The sequence below is a fragment of the Ctenocephalides felis genome, unplaced genomic scaffold, assembly GCF_003426905.1.
Source record: "Ctenocephalides felis isolate EL2017-DRISC unplaced genomic scaffold, ASM342690v1 CF-g0.4_SCAFFOLD_01886, whole genome shotgun sequence".
Taxonomy (NCBI): domain Eukaryota; kingdom Metazoa; phylum Arthropoda; class Insecta; order Siphonaptera; family Pulicidae; genus Ctenocephalides; species Ctenocephalides felis.
In genome coordinates this window covers 147,577,479-147,591,941 of record NW_020538040.1, presented here as the reverse complement: position 1 = coordinate 147,591,941, position 14,463 = coordinate 147,577,479, and the positions used below count along the sequence as shown (strand labels likewise).

The 14,463-nt window shown below is 28.6% G+C and overlaps 1 protein-coding gene across 1 annotated transcript in view; it reads left to right on the top strand.

The window, feature by feature from the left end:
- LOC113376043 (fibrillin-2-like) overlaps positions 1-14,463 on the top strand; it is a 138,361-nt gene that overhangs the window by 70,867 nt on the left and 53,031 nt on the right. The window contains 1 exon segment of the mRNA XM_026615973.1: positions 11,279-11,526. Coding sequence (XP_026471758.1) covers positions 11,279-11,526 — 248 coding nt within the window.

Here is a 14,463-nt window from a genome sequence, read left to right as displayed (position 1 = left end):
TGAAGATCGGCCGACCGTTTCTTTCGTAACTTTTGTGTCAATTTTGATGAAACATTGTCTGTCGATACATTTTTGGCCTGAAATAAACATACTAAAATATTATTGGACCACGGGTGGCAAATTCATGGCTTTAATTTTCAGATATAATTATTGACATTTACTTATATTTTATGCTTGATTCAATTACTCATTTTTATTTCATAATATTGCTATAAATTGTTGAATGCGCTGCTCACAAAATTCACAATGATCATTTTTTATATCATGTTCGTAATTGTTTACATTAACAATATTTTGCAGTAAGTTGTTTGAATAACATTGTAGATGTAGTTTAATTTTTTTCTTGTATCCATAAACATACTATAATTTATCTTTCAATTTGTATTTTATGTATTTTTTGGTAATTGTTACTCACACGGACCTCCTAAGATTACCTTACTTTTAAATTTAAAATTCAATATAAAAATCTCATTCTCTCATTTCAGTATAAGTATCTGTTTACTAATGTATAAAGTGTTTGTATGATATCATACATCGTGTAAAATCAAATTAATACTAAAATTACAGCTTTGTATTGCAAATGGTGTGAGAATAAAATTACTATTACAAAGCTAGAAATAACTTTATGATTTTATTCCTTCCTGAAGGAGAAGTTTGTTTTCGCCAAAAAATTCGATTTGCTAATTTGATGTTTTCTCGACGTTTTAAGTCATTCTGAATCGAATGAGGCCAAAAGGAAAAAATTATGTGTGTATGTGAGCTGATTTTCAACCTTACATCGACGTTTTCTCAAAAAAGTTCATGCAACTTGCTCTAAGGCAAAATGCCACTTACAACTAGTTTATAATATCTTTAGATATAAAATTCATTGAAGAGCTGTTATTTAAAACTTTTTAACTTACAAGTTGTGCCACCATTGTTGGTATCAATTCATTGAAATCTATGTAATAGTAGATTAAAGTGATAATTCACTTACAACAATTTCGATGTAGTTGATTGGGTTCGTTCTGGTGTAATGGTTAAGAATGTAGGCTAGCATACGTCTCGGGTTCCAACTTCAGTTAGCTCGATATCAAGCAGTATAATATTAAATTTCCACTCGAGATTTTAGATTTTAAATGTCGTCAAGGGGGAAGCCTGTTTTAGAGGCTTAAATAAATCGTTTTTTTTCTGCAAAAATGTCATTCGAAACTAGCCAAGAATATATCCCTAAAATTTCAGAAACAAATTCAAATTATTTTTAGAAGAAATAGTGAGCATGTATACGAGCGGAATGAAAACTTTGACGAGCGATTTCTCGGTTTTTCATTTTACGATTTTACCTATTGGTGGGAAAGATACCAAAAAACTGAAATCCTATCGAAACGAGACAAAATTAATTGTATTCACGATTAAATTCTCTTCTAGTTGAACCTAAAAACCTCAAAAAAGTTATAAATGACCCTCACAATGATCAAAAAACATGATTTCTTTTAAGTTGCGAAAAATTTGTGAATTTCTTATTTTTTTAACAAAAATTAAGGTTTAACTAGAATCTATACTATTAAAAATATAAATTTGTTTTTTTTGTTTTGGATGGGAATTGTGGCCTGCATCTTTTCCGTCAAACGACACATGCATGCTCGTGGTGCCTTGGCAAAATGCTTGTACCCTGCATATTATGACATATATTTTAATGAAAAATTTTTAAAAGAATGTTGAAATATATAACAATAAAACTTGAAAGCTTCGTTTTAATTAAATATTTATTTCTTTTCCTAAAAATTCCTTAAAACAAGCGATTTTTGGAAGGCTCTAAATTAGGCTCCTCCCTTAAGTGAAAATCTCTTTTCATGGGCATTGCTGCAACATCAATTTCCCAACACTGTTAGATATATATATATATAATATATATATATATATATATATATATATATTACATATATATATTATATATATATTAGGGTGGTCCTTAATAAGGACATTTTCGAATTTCCTTGCTCCCAAGGGCTCAAAAGGGTTCCAAATTGATAAAAAACAATTCTCTGATAGTTTTAGCTCTTAATATTGTCTTTTAGATAGTGCGCTATTCAGTCAAAGTTTTGTATGGAAATAGCATGGAAAAATTTTCAAAAATTTCAAAAATGAAATTTAGCGTGCAAATGAATGAGTTTTATTCAAAATTCGACGCTCTACAAAAAAATGTTAAAAAACCTGTTTTGCAGAGCGTCGAATTTTCAATAAAAGTTGACACGAATTTTCACTTTTAATTCATTTGTCGCTAAGTTATACCTAAAAAAATTTTTTTTAATTTTCAAATTTTTTTCCGTGCTATTTCCATACAAAGTTTGATTGATTTGCGCACTATCTTAAAGTTAATATTAAGAGCTAAAACTTTCAGAGAATTGTTTTTTTATCAGTTTGGAAGCATTTGAGCCCTTGGGAGCAAAGAAATTCGAAAAATGTCCATATTAAGGACCACCCTAATATATATAGTCTAAACGTAAAAAAGAAGAATGTAAGATCCCTGGGTTAACTTTTCGAGAAAAAATATTAGGTTATGATGCACGATAGTAAATAGAGCTTTTAGAACACGTCGCTGTTAAAATTTAGTAGATTTTGTACGTAATATCAAATTCACAGTAAAATGGCAGTTACGTCATTGAATGAATATATTTGGTTCAGTGAAACAAACTTTTTTTTTATAGCACTTATTTATATTATTTTCCTTCCCATGTAGCACTCGGTTTTAATTTATTGATTAAAGGCACTTAAGTTGTTGCAATTAAAATTGAAATTCGGCTGGTGTTGAGAATTCGCGTAATTAGTGCATCTGCAATTAGGCGGCGAATCAATTTAGCTCCGACTGTCGGACGAAAGTCGATTCGAGCGAAATTAATGCGAAATATTTTGCACTGACTTGATCCTCTGTGCACTTGTAACACAATACGTTGCTCTGTTGCAAATTAAAACTCCAATGAGTATTTTAGTGTCTCATAACCTTGATCCTTTTATGCTGCGTGTGATATTCCTGGAACGAAAAAAATATATTTAATATGTAGTATTCTTTGCGGGGCTATACATTGTAATAAAATATACGTATTGCATTATTGGCCAATTATTAAAAATTAATTCTAGTGGAGTGTTCGTGGTGCAGTAAACAGTTTTGTATTCACAAAGTCGCGGATTTAAATTCGCATTTTGCACAACTTGATATCAAGCTTTATTCTTTTATAAATAGTCATTCATATATATATATATATATATATATATATATTGTTACGTCCATATAAATCAATATAAATAAAATATTTTGATTTAATTAGTTCAGTTATAATTTTCGTAATAATATTTTTAGGAGGACATTTTTGGCTCTCTTTTTTGTGTTAGTGGCACCTATATATGTGCATTTCAATTTTGTATTTTAATTTTCAAAGAATAGAAACCTTTAGCGGTTTTTTGTCTTAGGAGCGCTTAGATATGTTCCTTTCAATTTTGTATTATTGTTTCAAAGAAAAGAAACTTTTGTCCTTTTTTCTTTGTTTTAGTAGTATTTAGATATGTGCATTTCAATTTTATATTTTTGTTTTAAAAAAGGAAACTTTTTGCTTTCTTTTTTGTTTTAGGAGCACTTATATATATGCATTTAAATTTTGCATTTTATTTTTCAAAGAAAAGAAACTGTTTGCTCTCTTTTTGTTTTAAGAGTACCTACCTAGATATGTGCATTTCAAGTTTGTATTTTTGTTTTCAAAGAAAAGAAACTTTTTGCTCTTTTATTTCGTTTGAAATTGAAACTTTTTGGCTGCAAGATAGCGGCTTTTATTTTTAATTTTGGTTTCATGTTTTTTTTTCACATTGATAAGACATCTTAAAATAAAAATAGGTTATAATAAGGAATCGTATGTTTCCTTAACTAGAACGAAAAAGCACATTTCAGTATTCCAATGACATAGGAATAACAACAAATTTCAGAAAATAATTCTCTATTAATTTTAATAGACCACATTTTAATAGATTATATTTCTTGTAGGCGCTTTGTTAATGATGACATATTATGTAAACCCTTTCCATCAATCAATCTTTAGAATGCAAATTCTTACTATTAGGGTAGAGCGGGACACAAAGATTCAATTTGGCTTTAGCTAATTATACTGTCTAAAAAACCAAATGAGCTATCTCTCAACACATAATACATGTGAAATAAACAATTATCGCACTATGTTCAGTGAAGTTTCTAATTAACTCCTTGATACAGAAATATTTTTTTTACTATTTTTTTTAAAATTCGTCATCTGTATCTTTTTTCCCCATGGGAGATGTTAGACGGGATAGCCAGGAGGCAAACAGAACCAACGTCTTTTTTAATTACAAAGGAATTTTACAAAATAATAGCTACATTATTTAACTAAAGTGAAATACTAATTTTATGGGAACACTTCTTACACAGATTTTAATGTATATGATCTTGATCTTGTATTTCGAAAAAATATTCATCGGTATAGATCGAATAACTATTACTGTAGTTTAACTTTTGTAAAATTGCTTTTATTTAACTTTATTTACTTTTTTATTTACCATTACTTTTCTTGTTTAAGCGTTTGCTAATGTAAAGATTTAGTGGGTCTTTTTTACCCCACCCATATGTAAGCTTTTATAGAGGTTGTATGAAAAAACGGATGAATTTAGCTTGAACTTAAAAATAACAATAAATCTTACAAAAAAACTATATAACTTTTAAATAAAAAAATTTGTACAATTTGCTTGTTTTTGAGATAATGATTTTAACCGCGGACTTTTCTACCATATTTCTAATTAATATATTTGCAGAAGATATAAAACTTAGACAGAAATGTTAATCTAGAACTCCTTGTCACCGTTGCATCCATTTTACTCCCGCCTCCGCTTTTTTGTTACTGGGCGTAGAAAATCTATAGATAGTCCTTTTAAATATATCTAAAAATGCTAAATTGAGGCATAACTAGTGCACCTGTCTTTGATAAAAATTAAAATAAGTGGGTCAGTTGATAAAGCGAGAAGGGGAAATGAGTGTTGCATCATAATTACTGATATCTTATCAGCGCGATCGGTAATGTAATTATCATATTGCTAATTTCTTTGCCAGCTTTCAAATACATTTATTTATTGTTGATTAAAGATAAATAAGTTACACTTGTGTTTACTAATCATTTTTTATTTGAATTTCTTCGTGAGTAGTTACATACCGCACGTTTAAGATTAGTCACGATATTAATGGATACTTACTATCCGCGGGTATTTGCAGATTTTTTTAAAAATTAAAACTATTTTTAAATGATGGAATTTGATCAAATCGCATTGAATTATTCAATGTTCAATATAAGCAATTTCAATTTTTATTCAACTTTTTTCTTTGCACAATTATTTTTCTTTTAACTTTTGTCAGATAATGTGTTATGTGACATTCGGGAAGTTTAAAATTTTTGGAAAATTTTGGAAGTTTGGACTTATTGATTTTTTTTATTTAGTATGTCACTTTTACCGTTTTTTGGATGACTCAAATGAGTCGATCCATTTTCTCAGTAAGTAAGCAAACATAAGATGAAGTTGCTTAAATCGTATCCCCTATGGAAATAACTCGTGCAGTTATAGTATTTAGTGCAGATGGAATAAAACAAAATCTTTGCCATTTACTGAATCTTTATTTAGTTGGTTTATGATTAACAGTTACGTGAATTTGTTTTCTTAAATTTTAATAGAAATTTTTATTTTTTTAGAAATGTACTTGTATTTGCGTTACGTAGTTATAAAATTTATTAAAACTCTCCTTCGATTAACTCAGGTTGTTGGGTTATAATTTAAGCTGTAGACTGTATTAAACGCTGATTTGTTTGTATATTATGTATTTGTTGCAGTTCTTATTGCAATCACTGATTTGTCACTAAGTAATTATGGAAGAAGATATATTTATTATTTACTACACATGTTGTTTCGCGGACTTTACTTTTAGAAGTGTACAATTAGTTCCATTAAACTCTCCGTCAGAGCTAGCAACCAACCCGTGTAAAACTCAATGCCATGAAGATTGTCACCTTCATGGCCTATATAATGATTAAGGCGTTTAGTCGACTTAGTCGTACATAACATACTACTAAAAAACTATATAGAATTGAGTCCAAGATCAACTTTTCCTAACTCTCAACTAAATTAAGCTTACAAAATAATTTTATTTAATGGTAATTTTCTAAATATAAGGACAAAATATTGACAAATTAAATTTTTATTTAATGGTTATTTTCTAAATATAAAGGGTACGCTTTAATCAACCTTACTTTACATATATTGCATTGTAGATTGCGTTTGGATGTTAATATTAACTTTGAATACGAATAAATTTTCAAACTTATTTTCTGTTTGTAATTTCGTTTGTGTAACGAAATAGCAAAAATAATACATATTATACTATTAGATGAAATACGACAATATAAAATTTTTCGCTTCTACTATGTCATCATTCATAAATAAGAAACATTTTTTTCATGGAATTGAAGAATAGAGACAAAATATATTTTAGAATTTCAATATTACGGAAGTGTCATAAAGTCTGAGAATACACTAATTTTATTAATATTTTCATTATTTTATTTAAGATAATAAACTAGCAATTTGATGAAAATATTACACATTACCAGAATCCTTGTAAACATATTTATCAAACATATTCAGCAGATATAATAGTTAAGATAGTTTTTGATAGTATAATTAATCGAAATTTATATATTTATAAATATGATATTTTTGCATGTAAGTTTTGAAAAAGTGTATAAGTATTATACTATTAATATATAAATATCATATATGCAATATCCAAGTCTTACCAAACATACGTTTATTTTTTTATACGTTTATTTTATATATAAATAAAATGATATCATATATAGCTTTTCACGCTAGTAGATAATTGAAGTCCATGATATTTGACATGAAGCCATAAAATGCTAATTTCACGTCTTAAGAATAAAAAAAAATCATGTTTTATTGTTACAAAATTTCTTCATTATTGAAATGTATATGTTTCTAATTAACTTAAACGAAGTCGTCAGTCAGAGGCGCCAATTGTCTTGTTTTATCTTCATAAGAATATCATAAAAAAATATAAAGAATTCAATAAATTTTATTTGCAGTTTGTTTTCATGGTTATTGAAACATCTTGTAAGGTTTTTCAAATAGTAGTTACATTTTTGTGTCGAACATGAGCGAATATTTAGTTTGGTAGTTTGGTAAAAACAAAAAAAATATTATTTTATAAGTAGGGGAGTTAGGGGCTTGTTGTAACAGCGAAAATAAAATTTTTCATATAACTTTACGTTTCAGAGGTTTCTAAACATTTTGGCATACTTTATAATTAGATAAAATGGATGTATATGTGTGTGTGTATATGTGAGCGGATACAAATTTTTGTCGACGATTTCGCGAACACGGATCAACCGATTTGAATAATTCAAAAAACATTCGATTCATATTTATAAAGAGACGTCCTGATTAGTTTTTGGTAAAGGCAGGTCTAGCCGTTTCAGAGATACGGGGTAAAAAGTGCAAAAATGGTATTTTAATTTTTGAGACAACGGAGCGTCCGATTTAAATAATTCAAAAAACATTTTACTTGTATTGACAAAATGAACAACTGCTAAAACTTTTGTAAAGGCAGATCCAGTGACTCAGGAGATCCAATAAAAAAAGTAAAAAATAATGTCATTTGACGGTCAAAAATGAACATTAGACTTATGTGCATTGTGTTATCAGATATTTTATAAAAATTTTAATAACAAGTACAAATTTTGTGTACATTTATAAGAGTTATACGTATATCAATGTTTCTAACACTTACATGTTAGAAGACTACGCGGCGCTTACGCGCTTTGATATTTCGACTTCACATCAGTTATGCAGCGCGATTGCTTAAAAAAATGTTAAAAATTTTCAAAAAATTCATAATACAAATTTCAAAATTTCATTCATAATAACAAAAATTTCTAAATTTCTTAGAAATCTAATTTTTTCAAAGTTTGCAAATTATTTAATTTTTTTTTAACAATTTAGTTTTTGCTACGGGAAGTTCCAGCAATTTGCCTTAAGACACGATTCCATGCACCACGTTAGTTATCAAAGGTATATTAGTGGTATATCACGGTTATTAACTTCCCGTAGGGCAAGTTATAGTAATCGCAAAAAAATCGAAAATGAAAATTTTTATATATCTTTACGTTTCAGAGGTTTCTGAATATTTTGGCATACCTTAGAAAAAATGGATGTATGTGTGTGTGTGTGTGTGTGTATGTGTGTGTGTGTGTATGTATGTGCGGATACAAATTTTCGTCGACGATTTCGGGAACACGGATCAACCGATTTGAATAATTCAAAAAACATTCGATTTGTACTGATAAGGAGACGTGCTGATTAGTTTTTGGCGAAGGCAGGTTTAGCCGTTCCGAAGATACGGGGCAAAAAGTGCCAAAAACGGTACCTCCGTTTTTAAGAGAACGGAGCGTCCGATTTGAATAATTCAAAAAACATTTTGCTTGTATTGTATGGGTTCCGTACCAATGCTTATGCGTTAGACGGCGGCTCGGCACTTGCGAGCTTTGACATTTCGTCTCTATGCAGTTCAAGCAGTGCGATTGCTTTGAAAAAAAGTTCAGAATTTCCAAAATATGTCAAAATGAAGAAAACATTTTTTTTCAAAAATTTTTTGTGTTTTCAAAAAAAAATTTTTTTTTCTCAAAAAAAAATTTTTTTTTTCGAATAAAATTTTTTTTTTCCAAAGAAAGTTATTTTTTTGTCAAATTTATAGTTTCTCAAAAATCTATTTTTTTTAAGTAAATTTTTTTCAAAAATGTTAATCGTTTTTAAAAAAATAATAATTTTTGGTACGGGAAGTTCTAGCATTTGCCTTAAGGCACGATGCCCTAATTGCCTTAAGACAGAATTCCACTTACAGCTAGTTTACTTTTAGGTGCCACTACATAATAAGTCGTTTATAAAATATTTATATCTTCTTAATGAAAATATTAAATTGCTTACTTGTTTGATTAGTACTAAATGTATATATTATTAGTTTACTAAATGAAATATAATTAAAAAGTTGATCAATTAAAATATAAGTAATGAATATCGCTGGGTCGGATCTAATTCATCGGACTTTTGATTCCTACAATTTTTGATCCATTAATTGAAGCCAAATAAAAAGTAAATAACTGGTAATCAATAAATAAATATTCATCTGAATTATCACTAAGGTGTTAATGTAGATAGGTCATGTGACAGCATTCTTTTTAATAGGTCAGGATTGTGGATGATGTAATATATTTTATGCAATATATTTGAGAAGTACTCATATTGCGATTGTCATGAATTTTGTCAGTTTTAAGGTCCATTATTATACTCAATGTTATATTAACAGACTTCTCTTGAAGTATCTTGACAAATATTACTTTGAAGCGCTCAAAGTCAGCATTAAATTACTTGCTAATGAATTGTGTTCATTATTTGATTAAACGGCTATGAAAGGCTAATCAATTGATGTTTAATTATCACGTTAACACATTAATATATATTTGGAATGTTTTGTCAATCGTGAATTGAAAATATGAAGTTTATACATAATTACTAGGTAGGCTGTATAGTAGGGTATATTACATCAAGGTTCTATCAAAAATATATCGAATTCAGGCTTATTATCATTATTATTTTTTTTTTAAATTCCAATATTTGTTACAACTGCTAAATAATATAACATCTAGTAATATAAGTGAATAGTAACATAAATATAAATAAAATATAGTACAAAATAAAGGATAGTAATTCAGGTTTACGAAAAACGAAAATTTGCTTTTTTTGATATTTATTCAACCATATGTGGTAGAGCGGGGCGTAAGATTTAATTTTACTTTAAGCAATCATATTGTGAAAACTAAACCATTTGTATCTCAACAAAATACATATCAAACAAACAACTATCTGGCTATGTTCATTAAAACTCCCAGCTAATTCATCATTGTAGAAATGTGTTTTTTTTGCTGTTTTCCAAATTTTGTCTTTTCAACCCGATAGACGGGTAAAATGGGACGCCAGGGGGAAAGAGGTCAAATGTCTTATTTTTAATTTTAAAGGGATTTATCGAAAGACTAGCAACATTATTCAAGCAATGGTAAATATAAATTTCATAGGTACCTACTTTTTTATAAGGACAACACAGTATATAACCGTGATAATTCGTCAGATATATCAGCAGAGTTGGAATAACTATTTATTTAATTTATCTCTTGTGAAATTGCTTTTTTTTTAACTTAATTTACTTCAATTCACTATTTTATTGTTTACACATTTGCCAGGGTAATGGTTCAGTTGGTCTTTTTTACCCCATAGAGGTTATATAAAAAGAACTATAGGATCTAACTTAAAATTAACAATACATCTTATAAAATAATTAAATAACGTATACTTAAAAAATAAAATAATTTTATTTTTATTTAATAACTTAAAAAACTATCAACGAAATAAAATACCTGTTGTGGATTTTTAAACATTTTTGTTTATCTCTCTTTAAGAATCAAGGTGGTTGATGGTTATACATATTTTTCCTCTACTTTTAAATATTATTAATAAAAATTCTGAACTTTACTTGTTTTTGAAATATAGGTGGTGGACCTTTTTACTCGTGGACCTTATAATATAATATATATATATATATATAATATATATATATATATATAAGTACACTCAGGGGGCGTTCATTAATCACGTGTTCGATTACCTCACCTTCCCTTTGGTGATACGTGGTGATATTCAAAATTACCCCCATTTCCCACCAAACATCACGTGTATTTTTAGTTACGAGATTTTTTTTTTTTAAATACTTGGATTTTTTTAAATGCATTAGGTAAAAAATAAATACACGTAATACCTCCCTCTCCCACGTGATCTTTTGTGATTTTTTTTGTCAAAACCATAAAAACCTCACGTGATTAATGGGCGCTCCTTTATATAAATATTGTTTTTTAATATTTTTCTGATTTATTTGATTCAGGGGTTTGGGATATTCCCTTCTTGGAAAACTTGCAATCCAAAAACTTCCCTAATTCAAACACAACCAAAATCCAATCGCGTGATTCTCGTCAAAAAAATTAATTGAAAGTACGTCGAACTATAGCAGTTCACCAAAACGTAGAACGCAATAAATGAAAAATTGAACAAATAATTTTCCGAGAAGAAAATGTATCACCTATTATTGATAATTAATTTATAAATTTCCTCTTTCCAGAATGCTTAGCAGAAACATTTAACTTGTGCTGTAGTCTAGGAGAGAAATGGGCGGACACTGGAAAGGCATGTAAATCTTTCCCACCTCCTGCTAAAGGTGTCCCACTGGAGCAGCAGCCTGTTTGCTTGGCCACTGTTGAGATCTGCTGCTCCAGGCGGAGAAGAGCGGCCCAATGCGAAGCAGGACAAAAGGCAGCTAAACAGAATAAGGAATGTTATGTACCTGGTGTTGCTGATGACTTCTATAAGGTAGATTACTAATTTTGTGCTATTGAGTTTATAATGCTCCATCATGGTATTGGTTAGAGATTTGGACTTTTATTCAGAAGTTCCAATTTTGATACCCGTCTCGGACAGCATGTAGTGACATCGGTTTTTATATGAAAATATAGGTAGCAATATAATATACTTGCAAGTGAAAACTAGTGGTGTATGGCATCCTGCCTTAAGGCAAATTGCTAGAACTTCCAGTACCAAAAATTATTTTTTGATTAAATAAAGATTTTTTTTTTAACTTTGAAAAAAAAAATAGATTTTTGAGAAATGTTTAATTTCTGAAAAAAAATGACTTTTTAGTAAAACTTTAAAAAAAAATATTTTGAAATATTTTGGAAATTTTGAACTTTTTTTCAAAACAATTGCACTGCTCTAGCTGCATAGAGACGAATTATCGAAGCGCGTAAGCGCCGCGTCGCCGTCTAACGGACAAACGATGTCACGGAACTGATAGAAATGTTAACAAAATTGATACATATTGTTAAAATTTCCATAAAGTATCTGATAATTTGATGTGCATATTCCAATGATCACTTTTGACCGCCAAATGGCATATTTTTCACTTTTTTTTTTACTAGATCTCCGAAAGCGCTAGAGCTGCCTTCCGAAAAATTTAATCAGTTCTTCATCTTGTCAATGCAAGTCAGTTCTCTTAAAAACTGAGTTACCGTTTTTGGAACTTTTTGCTCCGTATCTTCTAAACGGCTAGACCTGCCTTTGCCAAAAATTAATCAGCACGTCTCCTTATCAATACGAATCGAATGTTTTTTTTTAATTATTCAAATCTGTTGACCCGTGTTCCCGAAATCGTCGACGAAAATTTGTATCCACACGCTAACACAAACACATACACACGTCCGTTTTTCTAAGGTATGCCAAAATATTCAGAAACCTTTGAAACGTAAAGTTATATAAAAATTTTCATTTTCGATTATTACTTAGGATTAATGTTCGAGGTGTGCTTTCTTATCAAGTTTTTTATGGTTGTATCTACATTTTTGACAGGATTATTTTTATCCTCTTTCCCTAAAACAGAAATGTTTTTATCATCCCCTTCCTTTCAAATAGAGAATTATCAAGAAAATCTATTATATCATAACTTTCTGTAACCTTTTACTGGATAATATGTATATGTATGATTTATTGATATATGATTCATAAATAAATAAAATATGAAAAGTTGACATTACTGTATGTGAAAAGAATAATAATAAATAATAAATCAATTTTTTCACGTTGGATTATAAGTTACTAAACAAATTATTCATACCAGTAAAGCATAAAATAAGTAGAATGGTAATTGTCGTTTTTCTGACTTCTAACAATAGTGTCGAGGAATATTTTATATTTGTCTTTATAGAAGTCATTTTTATCCTAACTCATACAAAAGCCTAGATATTAATTTTGTGTTGTGGGTTGTTTTACTCAATCTATTAACTTCATGAATACATTAGTAATATCAAGTAAACATGTATATATTTACAAATATATAGACAGGGTGTCCCAGACTTGGACATCAAGCCGAAACGGGGTGATAGTATTGACCTCAACTGTCCTGAAAAAAATTAGAAATAAAAATTATTTTACGTTGTTTGGAAATTATGAGCTTTTAAGTGCAACTTAGAGCTTTGGTGAAGTTATGACAATTTTTTTTTTATTGTGGTTAACTTTAATTAATTATTTAATTTAGTTCATTTAAATTTTGGAGCCGTAACTGTGAATAACATCTCTAGGACCACAGTAAAAAAATACCGAAATTGCCCCAAGGTTTCAAGAATTAAAACTTTTTGTTGAATTATAAAATGAAAATTTTAAAATTAGTCGACTTCCAGAGGCCCTGTTTTAAAAAAATGTACTACAATGTATTGGCGTACCATCAAAAGTTAGCGCATTTAATCAGGATTGCAAAATACTAAATTACTTGATAATTTTATTATTGAAAAATTTTGAGCAAAAAATAAACCTAAAAGTAACACTTGATATTAGCTAGACATATAGTTAAACAACCAAGAAAACATAATGTTTGTCGTCATATTAAAATAGTTATTAATATTAAAACAGCGTGTAAATTATTCTTATTTAACAATGTTCCCGTGCTGACATTGACATGAAATATTCAACGCATAATGGCACTGGCAGTAAAACATCTTGGCATAGTAATATATCAAGTACTAGATTGAATCTCAGACTAATCTATAATGCTAATAACATGAAATGAAACTTTGGTTCGATTGATAATTGTAATATATTTGAATAACTGTAATCGAAAGTAAAATTACTTCAAAACTTTCAATACTGGAGAAGCTTAACATACGTCATTAGGGGGGAAGTAATCGGTGCACCTACGCCAATTTCATAAAAAAATTAACAATTGATTTAAATACTCTAATAAAACATAAAATTTTGGATTTTTTGTTGATAAAGTTTATGTGAATGTATTCACGAAAAAAATGTTTTAATTTTTATTTTTTAAAAAGGACAAATTGTTTATTTTTAAAACAACTTTACCCTAAAATTCTTATCGTTTATTAGAGTTTTTGTAATCGCAAAAAAATCGAAAATATATTTTTGCTTTGATTTATTGCTTTGAAAAAAAAAAATTAAGAATTTTTAAACAATTTTAAAAATCAAATTTTTCAAAAAAGTCTTTTTTTAATAAACTTTCAATAATCTATTTTTTAATGTTTAATAAAAATGAAGATTTTTTGAAATTTTTAAATTATAATACGAGAAGTTCCAGCAATCGTGCCTTAAGTAAGGTAACCATACATCCCGGATTGGCCGAGACAGACCCGATTTTCCGTCTTGCGTCCCGGCTTTTTGTAAAAGCAATATTTGTCCCGGTTTTAGGTGTTTTGTCCCGGATTGTCCCGGATTTTTAAAAATGTTTTGATTGCCAATATATTTTTA